General features: G+C 60.1%; 1 protein-coding gene across 4 annotated transcripts in view; it reads right to left on the reverse strand.

Moving 5' to 3' along the window:
- The window catches only part of WDR97 (WD repeat domain 97), a 57,448-nt gene extending 33,755 nt beyond the window's left edge, over positions 1 to 23,693 (reverse strand). For all 4 annotated transcript variants that reach the window (XM_065582283.1, XM_065582281.1, XM_065582282.1 and 1 more), the window contains exons 1-12: positions 19,909 to 23,693; positions 19,251 to 19,399; positions 17,927 to 18,510; positions 17,221 to 17,342; positions 16,247 to 16,910; positions 15,055 to 15,203; positions 14,142 to 14,378; positions 10,962 to 11,052; positions 8,373 to 8,505; positions 7,245 to 7,372; positions 5,457 to 5,532; positions 3,614 to 3,769 (exon numbers count right to left, since the gene is read on the reverse strand). In XM_065582283.1, coding sequence (XP_065438355.1) covers positions 3,614 to 3,769; positions 5,457 to 5,532; positions 7,245 to 7,372; positions 8,373 to 8,505; positions 10,962 to 11,052; positions 14,142 to 14,378; positions 15,055 to 15,203; positions 16,247 to 16,910; positions 17,221 to 17,342; positions 17,927 to 18,510; positions 19,251 to 19,399; positions 19,909 to 19,957 — 2,538 coding nt within the window. In that variant the 5' untranslated portion in view covers positions 19,958 to 23,693. The remainder of the gene's footprint in view (positions 1 to 3,613; positions 3,770 to 5,456; positions 5,533 to 7,244; positions 7,373 to 8,372; positions 8,506 to 10,961; positions 11,053 to 14,141; positions 14,379 to 15,054; positions 15,204 to 16,246; positions 16,911 to 17,220; positions 17,343 to 17,926; positions 18,511 to 19,250; positions 19,400 to 19,908) is intronic.
- Between the last annotated feature and the right edge of the window lie 140 nt (positions 23,694 to 23,833).

Raw genomic sequence — 23,833 nt, forward strand, 5'->3', positions numbered from 1 at the left:
CAGTTATAGTTTTGGCCTTCACAGCATCCCCTGGCAAGGAGTTCCACAAGTTGACTGAGTTGTGTGAAGAAATACTTCCTTTGGTTTGTTTTAAACCTGCTGCCTATTAATTTCATCAGGTGACCACTGTTTTGTCTGTTATGAGAAGGGATTAATAACACTTCCCTATTCACTTTCTCCATCCCAGTCATGATTTTACAGACCTCTAGCATATCCTCCCTTAGTCGTCTCTTTTCCAAGCTGAAAAGTCCCAGACTCTAATCTCTCTGCATATGGAATCTGTTCCATACCCCTGATCATTTTTATTGCCCTTTTCTGAACCTTTTCCGATTCTCATATATCTTTTTTGAGATGGGGTGACCAGACCTGCACACAGTATTCAATATGTGGGCGTCCCATGGATCTATATATCACCATTTTGATATATCCTGTCTTATTATCTGACTCTTTCCTAATGGTTCCTAACATTCTTTCCACTTGTTTAACTGCCGCTGCACATTGAGTGGATGTTTTCAGAGAACTATCCACAATGACTCCAAGATCTCTCTCGAGGGGTAACAGCTAATTTAGACCCCATCATTTTATATGTAGAGTTGGGATTATGTTTTCCATTGTGCATTACTTTGCATTTATCAACACTGAATTTCATCTGCCATTTTGTTGCCCAGTCACCCAGTTTTATGAGATCCCTTTGTAGCTCTTCGCCGTCTGCTTTGAACTTAATTATCTTGAGTAATTTTATATCATCTGCGAATTTTGGCACCTTACTGTTTACCCCTTTTTTCAGATCATTTATGAACATGTTGAATAGCACTGGTCCCAGTACAGACCCCTGGGGGACACCACTATTTACCTCTCTCCATTCTGAAAACGGACCATTTATTCCTACCCTTTGTTTCCTGTCTTTTAACCAGCTGCTGATCCATGAGAGGACCTTCCCTCTTATCCCATGACTGATTACTTTGCTTACCAGCCTTTGCTGAGGGACCTTGTCAAAGTCCAAGTACAATTTATCCACTGGATCACCCTTGTCCACATGCTTGTTGACCCCCTTAAAGAATTCTAGTAGATTGGTGAGGCATGATTTCCCTTTACAAAAATCATGTTGACTCTTCCCCAACAAATCATGTTTATCTATGTGTCTGATCATTCTGTTCTTTACTATAGTTTCAACCAATTTGCCTACTATTCAAGTTGCTGGGATCACCTCTGGAGCCTTTTTTAAAAATTGGCATCACATTAACTATGCTCCATTCATCTGGTTCAGAAGCTGATTTAAATGATAGGTAACATACCACAGTTAATAGTTCTGCAGTTTCACACTTGAGTGCCTTCAGAACTCTCGGGTGAATCCCATCTGGTCCTAGTGACTTATTACTGTTTAGTTTAGCAACTTGTTCCCAAAACTCCTCTAATGACATCTCAATCTGGGATAGGTCCTCAGATTTGTCACCTAAAAAGAATGGTTCAAGTGTGGGAATCTCCCTCACATCCTCAGCCGTGAAGACCGATGCAAAGAATTCATGTAGCTTCTCTGCAATGGTCTTATCATCCTTGAGTGCTCCTTTGGCACCTCCATCGTCCAGTGGCCCCACTGGTTCTTTGTCCAGCTTCCTGCTTCTGATGGACTTAAAACAGTTTTTGCTGTTAGTTTTTTGTCTTTTGCTAGTTGCTCTTCAAATTCTTTTTTGGTTTTCCTAAGTATACTTCGTACTTAACTTGTGAGGGTTTATGCGCCTTTCTATTTTCCTCACTACGATTTGACTTCCAATTTTTAAAGGAGCCTTTTTGTCTCTCACTGCTTCTCTCACTCTGTTGTTTAGCCACGGTGGCACTTTTGGGGTTTTATTCCTATTTTGTTTAATTAGGGGTATACATTTGAGCCTTTATTATGGTGGGGGTTTTTTAAGTTTCCATGCAGCTTGCAGGGATTTCACTTTTGGTGCTGTATCTTTTAATTTCTGTTTTACTTGCTTCCTCATTTTTGTGTAGTCCCCCTTTCTGAAATTAAATGCTACCGTGGTGGGCTGCTGTGGTGTTTCCCTGCTATCCCCCGGGGTGTTAAATTGTGTTACATTATGGTCACTATCACCAAGTGGTTCAGCTGTAGTCACCTTTTGGACCAGATCCTGTGCGCCACAAGAATTGCCTCTCCCCTTGGGGTTTCTGGACTATCTGCTCCAAGAAGCAGTCATTTAAGGTGTCTAGAAACTTTATCTCTGCATCCCGTCCTGAGGTGACATGTACCGAGTCAATATGGAGATAGTTGAAACCCCCCATTATTATTGAGTTTTCTATTCTTATAGCCTCTCTAATCTGTCTGAGCATTTCACAGTCACTATCACCATCCTGGTCAGGTGGTCAGTAATATATCCTTACTGCTATATTCTGATTATTCAAGCATGGAATTTCTATCTATAGAGATTCTAAAGTACTGTTTAAGATTTTTACTAATTTGACTCCATGCTTTCTTTCATATATAGTGCCGCTCCTCCACCAGCACGACCGACTCTGACATTGCTGTTTAATTTATACCCTGCTATTACCGTGTCCCACTGATTATCCTTATTCCACCAAGTTTCTGTCAGGCCTGTTATATCAACATCATTGTTTAATACAAGGCACTCAGGTTCACCCATCTTAGTATTTAGACTTCTAGCATTTGTATAGAAGCACTTATCACATCTGTCACTTTGAGTTGTCTGCCTTCATGTGATGGAATTGAATGGGCCTTTTTTTCATTTGTCTGTTTCTCTTCAGTTCCTCCCTGTACTTCAGCAGGTTCCAGCCTCTCCTCTTTACTGGGCTATAGCGTATCTCCTTTAATAAATCCTCCCCTAAGGAATGTCTGTCCAAACCATGTGCTCCTCTGCACCTGTCACCTTTCCCTCAGCTCTTAGTTTAAAAACTAAACTCCTCTGACCTTTGGAATTTTCTTGTCAGCAGTCTGGTTCCGGTTTGGTTTAGGTGGAGACCATCCTTCCTATACAGGCTCCTTCTTTCCCACAAGGTTCCCCAGTTCCTAATAACACTAAACCCCACCACCCTACACCATCGTCTCATCCGTGCACTGAGACCCTGCAGTTCTCTCTAACCGGCCCAGCGCATGGACCTGGAAGCATTTCAGACAATGCTACCATGGAGGTTCTGGAGTTTAATCTCTTGCCTACATTTGGCCCCCAGGGCCTCTCTCCCACCTTCCCCTATGTCACTGGTACCTACATGTACCACCGGCTCCTCTCCAGCACTGCACATAAGTCTGAGCGACCTGCAAGCTTTGCACCCGGCAGGCGAGTCACCATGTGGGCAAGCCCAGCTATCTGCATTTCTAATGATTGACTCCCGCACTGCTATTCGCAGCCTCTTTCTACTACTTGGGATTCCCTCCCCTGGACAGGTATCCTCAGTGCCAGAGGACACCATGACATCATCTGGAAGGAGGCTCCCGCCTAGGGGGTAGATCCCGCCCCCCGCTGTTGCTATGTCTGTCTCAGAGCCCCCCAGCCAGCCCCTTCCCAGGCAGAACTCCTGCTAATCCCAGAACACAGAGCGCGTCTGGCCGGGCCCCATCACCCGCAGCCAGCCCCAGCCCCAGCCCCAGCCACACCGTCACCTGGATCCTCCGCGGCTGCCTGTAGACGAGATGCATGTAACGTTCAAAGGCCTCGTCCCGCAGCTTCTTGTTCAGCTTGGGCTTCCTGGCGGCGGAGAGCTTCCCCTGCTGAATGAGGAGCAGATCCTGGTCCCTCGCCGCCAGCTGGGCACAGGCCTGCAACGTTCAAAGGGGCCCTGGCTCACGGTCGTTCCTGGCAGGCTGAGGAGCCCAACGACTGCCTGGGGAAGTGGCAGGGCTTGGGAAGCGGCAGGGCTTGGGAAGCGGGTCTTCAGCTGCCAGGCAGTCGCTGGCACGCAGCAGAGCCCACCCATGACAGCAGCCAGTGTGGTCCGGGGCTGGGAACAGCAGACGGCTGCCCAGATCCGGGGGCTGTGCAGGGACTGGAGGGCCAGAGGTGCCCGTGGCCCAGGGCTTGGTGCCAGCCCTTACCCACTGTCTGAGATCAGGACCCATGCTGGGGGCCTGGTGCCCAGTGTCGGGGGCCTGGATTTCGTGCCCCGGCAGGTTTGCAGGCCGAGGGGGTGGCAGGAAGCAGAGGCTGGTGTGAGCTTGCCCGGAACTGGCAGCAAGTCGAGGAACATGGGGCCGTCCATGTCCTCGCTGACTAACAGGGGCCATCTCTCAGCCTCTCCTGCCTCATCCCTGCTCGAGCGAGCGCCGACAGGGCAGAATCTGAGCGCCAGCGCTTTGGCCCAAGGGGACTGGTGCTTCGGCCTATCACTCAGGTGCTCTGGACCAGCGCTGGAGAAGGCAGCGCCAGCAGCTTGCCATCCCTAGGTTTACCATTCGTCCGGATTTACCCGGACATGTCCTCCTTTTTGTGCTAAAAATAGCGTCCGGGGGGAATTTGTAAAGCACTCAAAATGTCCGGGATTTCCCCCCTCCCCCGGCAGAGCAGAGCGAGCGGCTGGGAGGGCTGCAGGAAAGTCACGGGCTGGACTCCGGAGCAGCTTCCTCCTCTCCCCCTCCTCCCTCCCTCCCTGCATTCTGAGCCGGCAGCTCTCCCCTGAAGCCCGGCTCCGGCAGCACTGTGCAGGGCCAGGGACCGGGTTGTGTGTTGCGCTGGGGAGCGCAGCCACGTGTCCGGCTCGCACAGAGCCCAACACCCTGTTCTGAGCAGCAGGGTAAGGGGGCCAGGGGGCAGGAGAAGGGGCAGGGAGGTTCTGGAGGGGGCAGTCAAGAAACGGGGGGGGGATCGGGAGTTCAGGGGGGGCTTTTTGGGGGGAGTGGAGAAAGTTTTGGGCAGTCAGGGTACAGGTAGGGGGTAGGGTCCTGGGGGGCAGTTGGGGGGGGTCTTAGGAAGGGGCAGTTAGGGGATAAGGAACAGGGAGGCTTAGGTAGGGGGTGGGGTTCTGGAGGGCAGTTAGGAGCAGGGGTCCCAGGAGGGGGCAGTCAGGGGACAAGGAGCGGGGGGGGTTGGGAGTTCTGGGGGGGAGCTGTCAGGGGGCAAGAGTGGGGAGAGGGATCGGAGCAGTCAGGGGACAGGGAGCAGAGGGGTTTAGATGGGTCGGGAGTTCTGGGGGGGGGCTGTCAGGGGGTGGGGAGTGGTTGGATGGGGCGTGGGAGTCCCAGGGGTCTGTCTGGGGGTGGGGGTGTGGATAAGGGTTGGGGCAGTCAGGAGACAAGAGGCAAGGAGGCTTAGATAGGGGGTGGAGTCCTGGGGGGCAGTTAGGGGCAGGGGTCCCAGGAGGGGGCAGTCAAGGGACAAGGAACGGGGGGAGGGTTGGGGGTTCTGGGGGGGTGGGAAGTGGGAGGGGCGGGGCTAGGGCGGGGCTCCTCCCGTCCTCTTTTTTGCATGCTGAAATATGGTAACCCTAGCCATCCCACCATCAGACGTCACCTCCTCCTTCTCCTGGCGCGCCCAAGACAAGTCCTTGTCCTTCTTGGGCTTCCAGTGGAGCAGCGGCACACACAGTCTGCAGAGAGGGACACGCCTGTCAACGGCCAGGCTGACGGCCCCCAGGCCATCCACCAGCCTTTGCCCACCGCGGCCAGGGCAGCAACACCTGACATGTGGCCCTAAACCCTCACAGAAGCAAGAGATGGTGCATCGGGTGCAAACTAGCACCAGCGTCCCTCAGGGATCTCAGAACAACCCCGCTCACCGCACGTCCCCTGCCTGAGCGACAGCATCCTGCCTGGGGCTGCCCTGCGCAGGGATGGCATGGGCTGCCCTGAGCCCGCCCACAGGGCTGCCAGAGCCAAGAGACATGACCCAGGACCGCCGGTGGGTCACCCAGCATTGCCTCAACAAGGGCCACGTGGGTCAGGAACGTTGATTGTGGTGGTGTGTGTCTGTCCGTGTATCCGTCTGTCTGTCCCCATGTGTGTCTGGTCATCCATCTGTCCCTACGTGTGGGTATAGCCATCTGTCTGTCCCCACGTGCGTGTCCATCTGTCTGTCCCCACGTGTATGTTTGTGTGTGTGTTCCCATGTGTGTGTCCATCTGTCTGTCCCCACGTGTGTGTTTGTGTGTGTGTGTGTCCCCACGTGTGTGTCCATCGGTCTGTCCCCACGTGTATGTGTGTGTCCGTCTGTCCCCACATGAGCGTGTAGGGTGTGCCCACAGTTGCCTTTGGGTGAGGACTCCCCCCATGTAGCTCTCTGATGCCACCCCCATTACACTGCTCTTAGGCAGATCTGCAGCCACTGCCCTCAACCCCTCCCCACGCCCAGCTCTGAGGCTGTGCGTTCTGCATCCACAGAGAATCCCTCGGTCTGGGCGGAAAACTTCTCTTCCTTCTGAGGACACTGGGGACGAGGGATGGAACCTGCAGAGCCCACAACATGGAGCACAGCGGGGGAGAGTGTTGGGGGGGGGATCCTCTGGCCATGACTGAGGGGGTGTACCCACGGGGGGAGGAGGGAGTGGCGCCCTGGCGGTGTGGGTGCACCCAGGGAGTGTGTGGCAGGGGGTGCTCCGGCCCTGGCGGTGTGGGTGCACCCAGGGAGTGTGGGGGGGTGCTCCGGCCCTGGCGGTGTGGGTGCACCCAGGGAGTGGGGGGGGGTGCTCCGGCCCTGGCGGTGTGGGTGCACCCAGGGAGTGGGGGGAGGGGGTGCTCTGGCCCTGGCGGTGTGGGTGCACCCAGGGAGTGTGTGTGGGGGGGTGCTCCGGCCCTGGCGGTGTGGGTGCACCCAGGGAGTGGGGGGAGGGGGTGCTCCGGCCCTGGCGGTGTGGGTGCACCCAGGGAGTGTGTGGCAGGGGGTGCTCCGGCCCTGGCGGTGTGGGTGCACCCAGGGAGTAGGGGGAGGGGTGCTCCGGCCCTGGCGGTGTGGGTGCACCCAGGGAGTGTGTGGCAGGGGGTGCTCCGGCCCTGGCGGTGTGGGTGCACCCAGGGAGTAGGGGGAGGAGTGCTCTGGCCCTGGCGGTGTGGGTGCACCCAGGGAGTGGGGGGGGGGTGCTCCGGCCCTGGCGGTGTGGGTGCACCCAGGGAGTGGGGGGGGTGCTCCGGCCCTGGCGGTGTGGGTGCACCCAGGGAGTGGGGGGGTGCTCCGGCCCTGGCGGTGTGGGTGCACCCAGGGAGTGTGTGTGGCGGGGTGCTCCAGCCCTGGCGGTGTGGAGCCGTGTACTGGGCAGGAGCTCGGAGCACCCGGCCTGGCAGTGGGGCAGACCCCGGCTGGGCTCACTTGACAGCGAGGGAACGAGGCTCCAGGAGCAGCCGTTGTCTGGCGTCCTTGTTGAGGGGCCGCAGGGAGCTGTCGCTGAGGGGGAAAGGAGAGTCCTGCACAGGGTCTGGGAGGCTCATGCACAGCAGCTGCAGGAGAAAGAGGCCCTGAGTCTTGCCGGCTGCGGAGGGGCAGCAGCGAACTGGTCCCCCCACGTCATCCACTCAGTGTCTCACTGCATCTCCGGGGACCCCCAGCGACGCCAGCCCCGGCCTCTCCCAGCAGGGGGCGCTGTGGGGAGCGGGGCAAGCGCTCCTGGTGATTCCAACCCCGGCCTCTCCCAGCAGGGGGCACTGTGGGGAGCAGGGCAGGGCACTGGCTGTGGGATGGAGGGGGAGCTCCCAGCGACTCCAGCCCCAGCCCGTCCCAGCAGGGGGCGCTGTGGGAGTGGGGCACGGCACTGGCTGGAGGGGGAGCTCCCGACTACCCCAGCCCCAGCCTGTCCCAGCAGGGGGCGCTATGGGAGTGGGGCACGGCACTGGTTGGGGGGAGCTCCCAGCGACTCCAGCCCCAGCCTGTCCCAGCAGGGGGCGCTGTGGGGAGCGGGGCAAGAGCTGGTTCAGGGGGCGCTCCTGGTGATTCCAACCCCGGCCTCTCCCAGCAGGGGGCACTGTGGGGAGCAGGGCAGGGCACTGGCTGTGGGATGGAGGGGGAGCTCCCAGCGACTCCAGCCACAGCCCGTCCCAGCAGGGGGCGCTGTGGGAGTGGGGCACGGCACTGGTTGGGGGGAGCTCCCAGCGACTCCAGCCCGTCCCAGCAGGGGGCGCTGTGGGAGTGGGGCAGGGCACTGGCTGGGGGGGGGGGGAGCTGCCAGCGACTCCAGCCCCAGCCTGTCCCAGCAGGGGGCGCTGTGGGAGTGGGGCAGGGCGCTGTCTATGGGGGCTGCTCCCAGCTACTCCAGCCCCACCTCTGCCAGCACTGTGTCTGAACGATGCCCAGTGGTGGAGGGTCTGGTACAGGGCTAGTCTGTGCAGACATTGTGCACAGAGAAGGTCCCTGCGGCAGGTATCCCTGAGCAGCCTGGCTCGTGTGTACCTGTGCCGGGCCCCGCCCCGCCCGCCCCGTGCTGCCCCCAAGCTCCGCCCGTACCTTGGTGAGATACGGCCTGGGCAGGTACTTGCTGTGGTGTATGCGGTGCAGGTGCTGCTCCACGCCCAGCAGCAGGTCCCCGCGCTCGTCCCCAAAGGCCAGGCTCTCCGGGATCGTGTTCAGCTTGAGGTGCCTGAGGAGAGAGGCCAGGTGGCGGGGGAGCCCCCCCCCCCCCCACATCGGGCCGTGACACTAGCTCAGCCCAGGTCCTTCCTCTGCCGGGTAAACGGGCTGCTACCGACCCCCGCCGCTCCCCCGGGGGCTGGGTTTGTACCGGGGAACTGCACCACTGCGGCTCGCTAATGCACAGCAACACTGCACGGCAGGGGAGGTCTGGACACCCATATCCCAGTTCAACTGCATCCGAGACCCAAGCTGAGGTGGGGGGTTCCCGGCCCATCCCACAGCACAGTGGGCTGGGGGGAGGGTGGGAAAGGGGCCCCAGGCTGCAGCTCTCCGCTGGGATCTTCCCTTCAAAGGCAGGGTGGGTTTGTGGCTAATGCCCAGGATGGGAGCTAGGACTCCTGGGTTCTCTCTGTGGCTCTGTCCCTGACTAGCTGCCAGCCCCTGCCCCTGCCCCTGCCCCTTGGCGGCTGCGTCTGGAGCGCCGAGCTCCCCAGCTGACGGCGCAGGGACAGACGGAGTGGGTAAGTCTGCTGGACCCAGCAGCCCCTCTAGCCAGCCCCAAACCTCAGCAGCTGCCCAGTGGAGGGGGTCAGCAGAGCCCAGCACCCCGTCCCATTGGGTGGGGGGAGCCCCCGCCCAGCAGCCCCTGTGCCCCGAGCTGCAACAAGGGTGGGACTCAACCGTGGGGGATCGCAGCTCCCACTGGCTACGAGGGGAGGGGCAGGCAGATAGACTGGGAACAGGTAAAATAGCTAAATGCATGGATTTGCTCTGCCTGCCAGGCTGCCCCCTCCCCACAGGGGGAGACCCCCAGGGCTCTGAGACCCTCCCCACAGGATAATTGTTCCTGCACATGGACTCTAACTGGGAGCTCAGCAGTGAGTGAAAGTCGATAAAGTCCCTGTGACGTTGTGCAGTCTATATGGTTTTATAAAAATATGCTAATGAGTGAATATAATGTAACTGGAATATGCTTCATGCAAAAGGTCTCTTGTAAGGTATCCTTACAAACCTTATAATCTACTGAATGTGATCATCCTATTTGTATAAATGTACCAGTCTTGTATCTGAAACTAGGAACATGAACTATAACTCTGAGGACCTATTGTAATTATGCAAAGTGTGGGCCATTAATGGTGGTTTGGAACCCTGATGACTCCCATTAACCAGGGCCATTGTCTGCAGATGGGTGTGTTGACCTTTGAGTCTTCCTGTATAGGTGTGTGGTGGCAAGTGGGTAATGAAGTCTTGCAGTGACATGTGATCATGTCACCTGAACTGGAATCCATCTTTAACCTGGTGTCTTTCCATTGAGAAGGAGGGGGTGGGAACCCAGAGGGACAAAGGGTTCCCGCCTTATGCAAAAGATATATAAACGGGTGGAACAGAACAAAGTGGGAGGAGCAGGGCCGGCGCAACCCATTAGGCGACCTAGGCGGTCGCCTAGAGCACTGCGATTTGGGGGGCGGGGACCGTGGCGGTTTTTCGGCGGCAGGACCTTCCGCTGCCTCTGTGGTGGGGGTGGCATTTTGGGGCGGCGGAAAAGCTGGCAGCGCTCCTGAGGAGGAGCCATCATGAAGAATCCCCTAGCTACCACCTGAGCTGGAACAAGAGCTGTACCAGGGGAAAGAATTGTGCCCAGGCCTGGAAGGGGTCCAGCCTGAGGAAAAAAATTACTGAAGCATCTCTGAGGGTGAGATTATCTGTATTCAGTTTGATTAGACATAGATGTGTGTGTTTTATTTTATTTTGCTTGGTGACTTACTTTGTTCTGTCTGTTACTACTTGGAACCACTTAAATCCTACTGTCTGTATTTAATAAAAGAACTTTTTTACTTTTAATTAACTCAGAGTATGTATTAATATCTGGGGGAGCAAACGACTGTGCATCTCTCTCTATCAGTGTTATAGAGGGCGAACAATTCATGAGTTTACCCTGCATAAGCTTTATACAGGGTAAAACGGATTTATTTGGGTTTAGACCCCATTGGGAGTTGGGCATCTGAGTGCTAGAGACAAGCGCACTTCTGTGAGCTGTTTTCAGGTAAACTTGCAGCTTTGGGACAAGTGATTCAGACCCTGGATCTGTGTTAGAGCCAGACAGGAGTGGCTGGCTCAGCAAGACAGGGTGCTGGAGTCCTGAGCTGGCAGGGAAAACAGGAGCAGAGGTAGTCTTGGCACATCAGGTGGCAACTCCCAGGGGGACGCCACTGTGACAGGTTGGATCACAGAAACCCCCTGGGAGCTGCCACCTGATGTACCAAGACTACTTCTACCCCTGCCTTCCCTGCCAGCTCAGGGCCCCAGCACCCTGTGCAGCTCCAGTCAGTGACAGGAGCATGTTAACATCTTGGGCCATGAGACCCACCCAAAGCCCCCCCAGCGACTGCAGCATGGGCAGGATCCGGGGAGAGACCCCAACAGGCCATGCTGGCTGGCTTGGCAGGAGCGTCTGCCTCTCACCTGAGTAGCTGGTTTTGGGCGTTCCAGACCTTCACCGACCCATCCCTGCTGGCCGACGCAAAGAGCTTCAGCGTGGGACAGCAGCACAGGCCTATGGGGCAGGGAAAAGCTGCCATTAAACAGGGAGCCCCACCCCCCAGCCTGGGGCTGGCCCCCCAGGCAGCATGCCCTGGGGGGAGTAGGAGCGCCATGAACTGGCTACGCCCCATGGGGCAACCAACAACCCCATGTCCCCCCCAGGCAGGGCACAGCCCACAGAACACAGCGTGACACTGCCAGACCAGGTGCCAACTCCTGCCAAAGTCCCCTTGTCTCAAGAGAACCCCAACAAATACGTGGCTGGAACCGGCCTGGCCCCCCGAGTGTGAGCATCATTCAGACGGGAGTCAGGATCATCAGAATGTGGGTCGTGTTTAGACTGTATGGAACGGTGGGGAGCTGCCGCCGGCATCAATCTCACGTATCACATCTGTATCCCCTAGTGCAAGGGAACATCTGAGCGGTTGGATTGGGAGCTTCTGTGAGCGTGTAACTCACCAGGCAGGAGAGAGACATTAACCAGTGTGAAGTGCTGGCTCCAGCGGGAGGTGTCACGTCCTGCCCCACAGGAAAGGCCCATCAACACCGGACAGACCATTGTGGGATGATAAAGAGGACACAACATGTTTGTTTGGGGACAATATATACCTTCAAGTCAGCGGCACTGCTATGGGTACCCGCATGGCCCCACAATATGCCAACATTTTTAAGGCTGACTTAGAACAACGCTTCCTTAGCTCTCGTCCCCTAACGCCCCTACTCTACTTGCGCTACATTGATGACATCTTCATCATCTGGACCCATGGAAAAGAAGCTCTTGAGGAATTTCACCATGATTTCAATAATTTCCATCCCACCATCAACCTCAGCCTAGATCAATCCACACAAGCGGTCCATTTCCTGGACACTACTGTGCTAATAAGCGATGGTCACATAAATACCACCCTATACCGGAAACCTACTGACCGCTACACTTACCTACATGCCTCCAGCTTCCATCCAGGACACACCACACGATCCATTGTCTACAGCCAAGCTCTAAGATGTAACCGCATTTGCTCCAATCCCTCAGATAGAGACAAGCACCTACAAGAGCTCTATCAAGCATTCTTAAAACCACAATACCCACCTGCTGAAGTGAAAAAACAGATTGACAGAGCCAGACGAGTACCCAGAAGTCACCTCCTACAAGACAGGCCCAACAAAGAAAATAACAGAACACCACTAGCTGTCACCTTCAGCCCCCAACTAAAACCTCTCCAGCGCATCATCAGAGATCTACAACCTATCCTGAAAGATGATCCCTTACTCTCACAGATCTTGGGAGACAGACCTGTCCTCGCTTACAGACAACCCCCCAACCTAAAGCAAATACTCACCAGCAACCACACATCACTGAACAAAACCACTGACCCAGGAACCTATCCTTGTAACAAAGCCCGATGCCAACTCTGTCCACATATCTATTCAAGTGACAACATCATAGGACCTAATCACATGAGCCATACCATCAGGGGCTCGTTCACCTGCACATCTATCAATGTGATATATGCCATCATGTGCCAGCAATGCCCCTCAGCCATGTACATTGGCCAAACCGGACAGTCTCTATGCAAAAGAATTAATGGACACAAATCTGACATCAGGAATCATAATACTCAAAAACCAGTGGGAGAACACTTTAACCTGTCTGGTCATTCAATGACAGACCTGCGGGTGGCTATATTACAACAGAAAAACTTCAAAAACAGACTCCAACGAGAGACTGCTGATCTGGAATTGATATGCAAACTAGACACAATCAACTCAGGATCGAATAAGGACTGGGAATGGCTGAGCCATTACAAACATTGAATCTATCTCCCCTTGTAAGTATTCTCACACTTCTTATCAAACTGTCTGTACTGGGCTAGCTTGATTATCACTTCAAAAGTTTTTTTTCTCTTACTTAATTGGCCTCTCAGACTTGGTAAGACAACTCCCACCTGTTCATGCTCTCTGTATGTGTGTATATATATCTCCTCAATATATGTTCCATTCTATATGCATCCGAAGAAGTGGGCTGTAGTCCACGAAAGCTTATGCTCTAATAAATTTGTTAGTCTCTAAGGTGCCACAAGTACTCCTGTTCTTTTTGTGGATACAGACTAACACGGCTGCTACTCTGAAACATGTTTGTTGTTCTGCCCTCCCGCCCCTGGCCCTGAAGACGAGTCGTGCAAGTGGTTTCCTCCTGTCAGCTGAGTTCACAGCTTAGAGCACATGGGGGGGAGGGGAATAAAAACCCCTGACAGGGAGGGACTGATTATCTCTATACTGCTCAGAATCTGGGGCAGGTTTCTAGGCATAAGCAAGAGATCCCCAGTGCTCAGCCCGGGCTAGCCCTTAGGACATATAGTATAGTTTAGTATAGAAGCTTTTATTGAGATTGTAACTCATCTCCTTTAACCTTGTCAGTAACGCTTGTTTCCTGTCCCAGGTAATAAAGCTTTCGACAGCTTGTTCTAGGGCTGGCTACAAGCGTGGGCTTCGGTGTGAGAGCTAAAGCGCCGGGCCCTGGGGTGAGGACGGGTCCTTTGGGACAGGGAGTAACCTGACTATTGCTGTATCCTTGGGGGAAGGGCCCAGCTATCTCCCAGGTGGCAGGACAGATGGGGGGCTCACGGGGCCTGTCTGTGACTCCCCGGTTAGGCTGTGGTAGGGCCTGAGGAGCTCACACCTGGTAACTGGTTGGTGAAATCGAACACAGAACTCACAGCCAATGTGGGGCTGGTGACGGGGCCTGGCCCTCTGCCCTGCGGCTGGTACTCACGCCCTGCAGTCACGGCAGGCAGCTTGACACGCTGCTTCCCCGTTGGGCATGGCCCTCCTTCCTGGGGCCAGACACTCCCTGAGGGGCCCTTTCCTCCCACCCCATCTGGGGCAGAGTAGTCCTCCTCAGGCACCACTATCCCTCTGCTGGGGCTGGACACCCCCATGGGACTCCATTCCCTGCCCCACACCCCAGGGTTGGACACTCCCCGGGCGGCACCGCTACCCCCCTGGATGCCCAGACCCACCTCTGATCCCAGGCTCCTGCTCTGGGTGCCGACGCAGGCCCTGAGGGGAGGAGCAGAAGCCGCCGGGCAGCCGGGCTCTTACCCGTGATCTCGTCCAGCGGGTCGTCCTCGGGGCCGTGCTCCTGGCGGCTCTGGGCCAGCAGGTCGTACTGGACGATGCTGTAGGTGGCACTCTCGGGGTCCTGGATGGCGGTGCCCAGCGTGGAGCCCAGCGGGCACATGTGCAGCACGGGATGCTGGCAGGAGAAGCTCCGCAGCAGGGTCAGGCACTCGTCAATGTAGGGGAAGATGCGCCAGACTTTCACCGTGCGATCGCCACCTGCAGCGGGCCAGGCAGAGGGGCACTGCCAGGCTGCTCCCACCAGGCCCCACGCTGGGCTGCAGCAGGCCCTGGCCCTGGCCCTCGCCAGCCCCCACCAGCATGGGCTGTGGCCTGGCTGGGGCGGTCGGTTCACAGGGGCCTTGCTGCAAACTACCCAGACTTCTCCTTTCAGGTGCCACTGTCACAGAGCTTTTCATTAGTTTGATGAAACACGCGAAACGGATGGAAATGGGGGACAATCCCTCAGCTCCTGCCCCCCCGGTCATGTGGGAAACATCTGCCTTCCTCCCGGGATGAGGGGGACACCTGGTCCCTCCGAGGCTGGGGAATGGTGGAGTGTCCTGACCTCTGGGGATGGGGGAACGCCCTGCCCGCCCCCAGGATGGGCGACGGGGGAAGACCCTCCCAGGCCGCGCCCAAGGCCCATGGACTCTTCTACTGACCCCTCTGCTCTGCGGTTCCCTCCCTCTTTAGCGACTGGGTTTTGTGAGCTCTGTGGCCAGGACTTCTCCAGCCCGTGAGGACCTGCCCCCTGCCCCCTGGGGCCCCGTCCATGCCATCGCTGCACAGGGAGGGCTCTGCCCTTCAAGGGCTCCATGGGGATCCCTGCCCCGGGCCGGCAGTCACTGGGGGTGCACAGAAAGCCCTGCCGCCCGGTGCTCAGCGCACTCACCGGCTGAGATGATCCAGGTGTCGTGGGGGTAGGCAGCCAGCGCGGTCACCCTCTCCGAGCCGTGAGCCTCCACCTGGTACTGAACACGCCCGGTGAACCACCGGAGCACGCAGAGCGAGCCGTCCTCCTGTCCCAGAACTAGCAGGTACCTGCGGGCGACGCACATCACCACAACAGCACAGCCACAAACTACCACAGCACCACAACAGCGAACCCACCGGACAGGCTGGGGCTGGAGTCACCGGGAGCTGCCCCAACCAGCGCTCCTGCTCCGCCCCCCACTGCACCCCCTGCTGGGAGAGGCTAGGACTGGAGCTCCCACCCAGCCAATGCTCCCAACCAGGGCCGGCTTTAGGAAGTGCGGGGCCCGATTCAAATAGTTTCGACGGGGCCCCGGCAGGGTTGACTTAAAAAAACAAACATAAAAAAAAACACGTGGGGTTTGTACTCACCGGGCGGCGCTCCTAGTCTTTGGCGGCAGGTCCTTCACTCGCTACGGGTCTTCGGCGGCACTGAAGGACCCGCCGCCAAAGTGCCGCCAAAGACACAGAGTGCCGTCGGGTGAGTAAAAATTAAAAAGGCGCCTCTAGCCAGGGAAGGGATTCTCTGCCACTTGCCCCCCACTCTGGGCGGCCCTGCCACTCGGCGCGGGGCCCTCTTAGGCACGGGGCCCGATTCGGGGGAATTGGTGGAATTGGCCTAAAGCCGGCCCTGCTCCCAACCCGCTCTCCGCAGCGCCCCCTGCTGGGAGAGACCAGGGCTGGAGCTCCCACCCAGCCAATGCTCCCGCCCCGCTCTCCGGAGCGCCCCCTCCTGGGAGAGACCAGGGCTGGAGTCACCGGGAGCTGCCCCAACCAGCGCTCCTGCTCCACCCCCCACTGCACCCCCTGCTGGGAGAGGCTGGGACTGGAGCTCCCGCCCAGCCAATGCTCCCACCCCGCTCTCCTCAGCGCCCCCTGCTGGGAGAGACCAGGGCTGGAGCTCCCACCCAGCCAATGCTCCCGCCCCGCTCTCCGCAGTGCCCCCTGCTGGGAGAGACCAGGGCTGGGGTCACCAGGAGCTCCCTGCCCCAGCCAGTGCTCCTGCCCCGGTCCCCACAGTGCCCCCTGCTGAGAGCTCCCCGCCCTGCTCCCCGCAATGCCCCCATCTGTGAGGGGCTGGGGTGGGGAGCGGTGCTGGGTCTAATCCTTACCTGTTTTTGTCCTGCAGCTTTAGCGGGAGCCGTGCCCAGGACTTCTTGTCCCCTTTCTGCTCCACGATCTCCCGCCATTGCGCATAGGCCTTCTTGGGGTCCACGATGTGGCTGTAGACGAGCAGGCAGCAGGGCCGTGCCGACTCGCTCCAGGGCGCCACCATCTTCTTGACGCTCATGGGGTTGACCGCGGCGTTCACCCTCAGGAGCTGGCCCAGCTCCAGCAGCACGAACAGGGTCTCCTTGGGCAGACAGTAGGCCACCTCCACGGCCTGGCAGGGCCTGTCCAGCAGCAGGGTGGAGAGGATGCGGCCGGTGTGCGCGGCCACAAGCCGCACGGTGGAGTCCTGGCACGCGCACACAGCCCGCACTGGGAAGCTGCCCATGGCACTCAGGTCGATGGTACAGAGGCGCGTCACGGCGGCACCCAGTCGGGTGTGCAGGGAATAGAGCTGGTTGACCTTCCAAAGGTCCATGGTGGAGCCGGTCAGCGAGACCACGTACCCGCCCTCTGGGTGCGTCTGCAGATGCTCCACCACCTCGGCCACATGCACTTCGTCCACCTGGTCAATGGTCTGCAGGTTCCAGGTGCGAATGGTGCCGTCCTGGGAGGCAGAGAGGATGAGGGGTCCCTGGGGGTAGATGGTCACAGCGGTCACAGGCCCTGCCAGAGAGGAAGGGAAGGAAGGCAGAGTCAGAGCAATGCCCAGGCTGCCCACTGGGGGGCACTGCCAGGCTGAGGGGCAGGTTTGCTCCCAGACAGGAGTCCCCAGTCGAGGGCCACATGGGAGCCAGGGAGCAAGCCTCGTGTGAGGGCAGCCCTCTCCCCCATCTCCAGGGCTGGGCAGGAGGCAGAGGGGTCAGGTGCAGCCCCAGGGCAGCAGAGTCTCTCCCTGCAAGGCAGGGGTCCGCGGCGGGGACCAGCAGCTTCAGACAGTGCCCCACTCTGCCCCCCCGGTGGGGAGGGTGCTCACCAGTGTGTCCCACGAAGATTGTCTGGATCAGCCACTTCTCGTCCCAGACCTTGATGGTGGTGTCGCGGGAAGCCGTCACCACACACGCCCCTGCCTCGCAATAGACGATGTCAGTGATGGCCCTGGGAGAAAGGCAGCCATGAGCGCTCCTGCCGGCTCCGGCGCCCTACCCCCTCCCAGGGTCACCCCGTGACTGCACAAGCCCCGGGGCCCATGGCAAGTTGCACTGGTGGCTGGGCCTGGGTGCACAGACCTGGGGGCCTGGCAGGGCTTTCTCAGCTACAGTGTCTATGAAACGCCTGCCCCACCACCCAGGATGGGCAGGGAGGGCTCAGAGAAGGTCCCACAGCTGCCAGCGCAGCCCTCGACCTGGCAGCGCGTGGGCCTGTCTCACTTTACGAACATAGAGACGAGAGCAGCCTCTGAACGTGAGCTTCAGAGAGACCAGAGGTCCCAGCATGCACTGGGGAGTCCTGGCGGTGACTCACAGAACTGGCCAGCCCCATCCGTCCACACCCATGCCAACGCCGGGCACAGCTAGCGAGGGAGGGGAACCCGGAAGCCACCCAGCGCCTCCTGCCCGTCCCCTCCCCATGGAGCAGCAGCCCAGGAGCATGAAGTTCCCTAGGGTGGATGCCGGCCCCTTTCTTCACTGGGACGCCCGGGGCTGGCCGGGCAGCGCCCCACTCCCTAGAGCAGCTGTCACCTGTTGTGAAGGTCCCTCTGGAAGGTCAGTAGCTCCCCCTGGGAGATGTTGAAGACAGCAACCCCGGTGCCGCAGGCAGCAAAGCATTTCTGGGGGACGCAGGTGTCCAGGGCCAGCCGGGTGAAGGTGTCGCGAGGGGACAGGCCCTGCTGCACGGTGGCCTGGCACTGCAGCTGGGAGAATCCATAGCGGAAGGCCCAGATGGACAGGCTGCCCGCTCCAGCTGTCACCACCTGATTGAGCTCTGGGCTGTAGCGGCAGCAACAGATGCCATGCGGGGCCAGCACCTTGGAGAGGACCTCGAAGGCTGGGCCCAGCACCTGCAGGCTGCCCTGGTCCCAGGCCACGTACTTGTTGACCTGGGTGGCATACAGCAAGCCCGCGATGGGCTCCGGGGCCTGGGTGCCGTGGCTGAACCAGCCGTCCTCCTTGTGCAGGTGCAGCTGGCTCTCCGCGTCCAGGACCACGAAGAGGCTGGTGCTGCTGTTGTAGGCAACGTGGCGCACGGGCTGCGGGAAGCTGAGGTGACGCAGGTGCTGGAGGCCGTGGGTCAACTGGGCAGCCTTCAGCTCTTCCTTCTTCATCTGACAGGAGGAGGAGGAGTCACACGGCGCCATGACCCACTGCCCTCATCGCGCTGCTCAGCGGGTAACCCGGCATAGGGCAGGGCTGGCCCCCAGGCTCCCCAGGGCCACTTGGGGACCGCAGGTCCCAGCATGTCCTGCTGCATCCCGAGTCAAGTGGATCGGCGCAGGCTGGTGCCCGACTGCTCCCTGGGGAGGGTGGTCGCAGTGCGATACACACTGACAGGGCACCGGAGCACCTGAATGCTGCGGGTGATGTTGGGGTATCAGATGGTTTCAGGCACCTCCTGTCACGTGCCCACTGCGGGAGAGCAGACACTGATCGCATCCTGCTGCTTGGGGCTTTAGGAGCCAGCAGGAGAAACCTCCAAGGAATGGCCTTTGGGGACGTTCAGTCCCGGCTCCAGGTGGGGAGGGACAGGGCAAAGCTAGTCTGGCTTGGCAAGAAGCTGCATGGGGAGAGGGAAGCGTGAGGCACTGGCAAGAGACTTCTGGGCTCAGACGCTGCTCGGACACGGCTCCACGGGGCTCCAGAGAAGGCCGGGGTTTTGCGTCTAGTAGAACGAGCTGAGCAAAGATCCCGATGGATGTGCCGCCAGCGGGCAGGCGTGGTGGTGTGAGCGTGGCCTGGCCGGGGAGCGGCAGCAGCCACCATGGTCAGGCCATGCTCAGCACCGCCCTCTCCTGCGCCTGCAGGGACACCAGGCCTCGGGCTGCCCCTTCCTTCCCCCACCACATACCTTCTCCGTAGTGGCCCGGATGCCCCCCCGGAGCAAGGCCCAGAGCCGGCGGGCGCTCGTCAGCGGGGTCTCCTCTTCCCTCACCTCCGGCAGGGGGCTCCTGTGACGCATGGTGCTGGGAGTGGTGGCCGCCCCTGTCGAGGTCGCTGCTGTGGAAAGACAGGCTGGGGAAACCCCCTCCCCATTCATTCACCCCCCTTCGGTGCCCATGCAGCCCCTATGCCCCAGTACAGTGCTCGTGTGCCCCCCACTGTCCCTCTGCCTCGCACCAGGCCCAAACCCTGCTCTCACCGCTACCGAGAGAGGGCCGAGGCCCAGGGAAGACTCCAGGCAACAGCTGGGAAGAGGCATGTGCAGGGGACGTCTGACCGGTGCAGCAGGAAGGTGGCACAAACACACCTGCCCCCGTCGTGGGCACAGGGGAGGCTCTGGTTCAGAGGGACCCAGCTCTGTGCTGGGAGGTTGCTTGGCAGCTGTGTACAGAGCGGGCATTGGCTGCATCCTCCTCTGGCACTGTCTTGGGCATGGACAGCGCCGGCAGAGACGCCGCCTGGTCTGGGAGCAGGCATGGGGGGGGGGGTAGGGCAGCCAAAGGCCTAGTGGGTGACGGTGGGCACGGGGAGGAGGTGGGGGCGAGGGCAGCGATGAAACAACTTACAGCCACTGTCCTGCGATTCCCATGGCTCCGCCATGGCTGAAAGCAGCATCTCCTCAGGTCAGGCCGTCCGGGCCTCAGCCCCCGGCAGGTGTCTCTGCCAGGCCAGGGGCACCTCGGCCACCCACAGGGCTCTGAGGGGCAAGAGGGAGCCCATTGCTGAGCTCAGGGTGGTCCCTCCTGCCTGGAGGTGGCACCGGCAACCCCCCACCCCAGACAACGCTGCCCCCAAGCCCCTCCCCACTCACCTGAGGGGCCCTGGCAGCTCAGCGTCTCCCCCCCCACACCCGTTGATCACTCGCCGGCATATGGGGCACTGGGTCCCCTGTAACCCGCCTGCCCTGAAGCAGCCCAGGCTCCGGCTCCCTGCATGGCAGCCCCTCCCTGCCAGGGATGCTCAGAGCGGGGCAGCCAGAGTCCCCTGCGCCCCACAGGTGCCACCCCCGAGCCTGACACCCAAGCTCCCCTCACAGACCCCGCAGTCACCAACCCCCCTAGGCCAGACACCCAAGCTCCCCTCACAGGCCCCCAGGTCCCTGAAGCCCCACAGGCATTTTCCCTACCCCCTTCTGGCCAGACACAGAAGCTCCCCCACAGCCCCACAGGTGCAACCCCCCCGGGCCTGAGCCCCGAGCTCCCCCCACAGCCCTGTAGGAGCCACCCCCCCACCAGACGCCCAAGCCCCTCAGATTCAGGCCTCTCTAGCTGGACCCTGCCAGGCCGCAGGCCCCAGGAAAGGCCAATGCCACCCACCCTGCACCGGCGGGCAGAGAGCACCCGGAGCACCCAGTGCTGGGGAAAGGCCGGTCGCCGTGGAGACAGCTCTGTTTACAGCCAGAGGATTTGTTAGCGCTGAACGGCTGGGCCAGAGCAGTGCCCACGGGGGCTCAGGTGTCTGTGTGTGTGGGGGGAGTCAGTGTCTGTGGGGGGGGGGGGTCAATGCCCACGGGGGCTCAGGTGTCTGGTGGGGGGGGCGTCAGTGTCTGTGGGGGGGTGTCAGTGCCCACGGGGGCTCAGGTGTCTGGTGGGGGGGGTCAGTGTCTGTGGGGGGGTGTCAGTGCCCATGGGGGCTCAGGTGTCTGGTGGGGGGGTGTCAGTGCCCGTGGGGGGAGTGTCAGTGCCCACGGGGGCTCAGGTGTCTGGTGGGGGGGTCAGTGTCTGTGGGGGGGTGTCAGTGCCCACGGGGGCTCGGGTGTCTGGTGGGGGAAGGTCAGTGTCTGTGGGGGGGTGTCAGTGCCCACGGGGGCTCGGGTGTCTGGTGGGGGGGGTCAGTGTCTGTGTGGGGGGGGTCAGTGCCCACGGGGGCTCGGGTGTCTGGTGGGGGAGGGTCAGTGCCCATGGGGGCTCAAGTGTCTGGTGGGGGGGTGTCAGTGTCTGTGCGGGCTGTTGGGGGGGGTGGTCAGTGCCCGAGGGAGCTCAGGTGTCTGGTGGGGGGGGGTCAGTGCCCGTGAGGGCTGGGGGGGGTGTCAGTGCTGGTGGGGGCTGCGGGTGTGTGTGTGTCAGTGCCTGCAGGGGCTCAGGTGTCTGGTGGGGGGGGTGTCAGTGTCTGTGGGGGGGTCCTCAGTGCCCACGGGAGCGCAGGTGTCTGTGTGTGGGGGTGTCAGTGCCTGTGGGGGCTGGAGGCGGGGAAGACATGGGCATCTGGCTTGTAAGGTCGGCAGGCACTTGGGGGGAGGATGGATTTGGGTGCCTGGCCTGGTGGGGGTGAGTGCTGGGACTGGAGGGGGGACCCGGCCTCCAGCCTGGGGGCAGTCCCTGCAGGGGCTGGGAGATCTATGAGCGCAGCTGCGAGGATGGGGCTGGCGCATCTGGCCAGGGAAGTCCCTTTGGCTCCCCCCTGCAGGGGGACCCTCCCCCACTCCCTGAGGGCACCCCAGCCGCAGGGCCCCTCCTCCCCTGGCCTGCTGTGCGGAACCAGGGCAGCTATGGGGCCCTGTCCTGGGGAGGAAGTGGGAAGGACTTGCCATGGGGGGGCAGCTGGTGCTGCCCCCAACCCCTCTGCCCACCTTGCCCGCTCCCTAAGGCGTGGGACACTGGGCGCTTCTCCGAGACAGCGTCCCCTGCGGCAGGGGACCCACCCTCACAGAGCCCCCCGCCAGGCCTGCGGACCTGGCCGCCAGGCCCTGATCCTCAGCCCCCCATGGGCCTGGCCCCTGCTCTTTGTGAAGGCCCCTCACTGGCATCAGTGGAGACCTGCCGTGGAGCTGGGTGGGGGCCACCCAGCCCTGATTTCACACCAGTCTCTGGCTGCCATTCGAAGGGGAATCCGGCCCTCAGCCCAGTGCCTTTCACCCCCCCTCTGCTGAGACGCTGGCTGCTCCAGGGCAGGGGAGATAGGCAGCGCCTGGGGGCGGGCATGAGCTAGGCCCCTGGCTCTCTCAGAGCCGGCAGCTATGGGCTGGCCGTGGGCCTGTGCGAGGCAGCGGCTGGACACACAGCAATGATCGCAACCGTTCCTTCTGGCCGTAGAATCGAGGACGTGCCAGGGCCTGGCCTGCACAGCCCCTCCCAGGCCTCCAGCACCCCAGGGAAACACCCCACACCAGGAGATCCCCACCTGCAGAAGCAGAATGTCCTGGGGAGGTGGGGGCTGGTGGCACCACGCCCAGCCCCCAGCAGCGGGCTGCCACCACCAGGCCTCATGCAGGGAGAGCATCCAAGAATGACAAGGAAAGTCCTCAGCTATCAGATGCCACCTTCCCGCAGCCCACCCAGCTCCTCCTGCCCCACAGCCAGCGAAGAGTGCGTCAGACCCAGCTACCGGGCCCCTGCCCACTGCGCTGCTCCCATCACAGCTTCCAGGGCCAGCCTGGAGCTGACAGAGCGCAGGCCCCATTCTGCACCAGCCCCCCTGGGCGGCTGGCTGGGGCTCAAGCCCGACACGCACACCAGGAAGTCCCATCATGGGCAGACAGCAGCTGCCTGGGGCTGAGCCCACACAGGCCTGCGCTGGGACCGGGGGCTGGATCCTATCCACCTGGAACAGAAAGGTGGCATGGGGCGGGTTGCACTTGCAGAGCTTCTTGGGCCTTGAGACCACTGCTTAGACCTGTCCCCCAATAGTGCCCCCCCCAACCCCTGCACTTCCCAACCCCCCCATCCTCCCTCCTCTGCCAGGCTGCCTGCTTTCCTTACCCCACCCCCCCATCACATAGGTGGGTGCTGCACCTGGCGCAGGGCACACCATGCTGCCCCCATCAGCACTTGGCGCCTAGGGGAGAGTGACCGGAGAAGCAGCCGGCTAGATGGGAAGGGGGCGGAAGATTAACATTTGCAAACAAGCCTCCTTTGTGCTTTCTCCACTGCTGCCCCCCCAGGCTTGGGAGGAGCTTCTGGTAACAGCCACAAACCTACCTCAGTCCCCCTCCACAGCCCTCCTGGCACCATGGCGCCAAAACTTGACAAGGGTGGGGCTCTGGGGGTGTGAGCCCACCGCCTGGCTCAGTGTGGGCCTGGCCAGCTCCTGCGGGCAGCTCGTTTTACACACAAACGGCAAGCTCTGGCCCGGTTGTACAGCACCTGGCAAGGGGGCCCTGGGGCTCCCAGCTACAAGTAAACGCTGGATCGGGGAAAGCGGCGCAGGGGGAGCATCTGCAGAGGTGAGGCAGGACACAGGCGAACGGGAGGACATGGTGCAATTGAACATTCAGGCTGAATCTCAGAAGGCTCCTGAGTATGTGCTGGGGAAGGGGCTGTGCGGGGGGGTTAGCGAGCGCAGAAGGGACACTGGTGCCTGTGGAGAGATGGCCATAGAGGAGCCAGCCATGCCTGGTGGGAGAGCTGGGAACCCGCCGAGCAGCAGGAAGGCTGATTTTAACAGCCAGCACCGTTGCGGTATGGCCCCTGCTGCCAGCGAAGCCAGCTCCGCCTGCCGCCCCTTGCAGAAGCTCCCTCGCCCAGCCCTCTGGACGGGGTGGATTCTCTAAAG

The sequence above is a fragment of the Chrysemys picta genome, chromosome 2 (genome assembly GCF_011386835.1).
Source record: "Chrysemys picta bellii isolate R12L10 chromosome 2, ASM1138683v2, whole genome shotgun sequence".
Classification (NCBI taxonomy): Eukaryota; Metazoa; Chordata; order Testudines; family Emydidae; genus Chrysemys; species Chrysemys picta.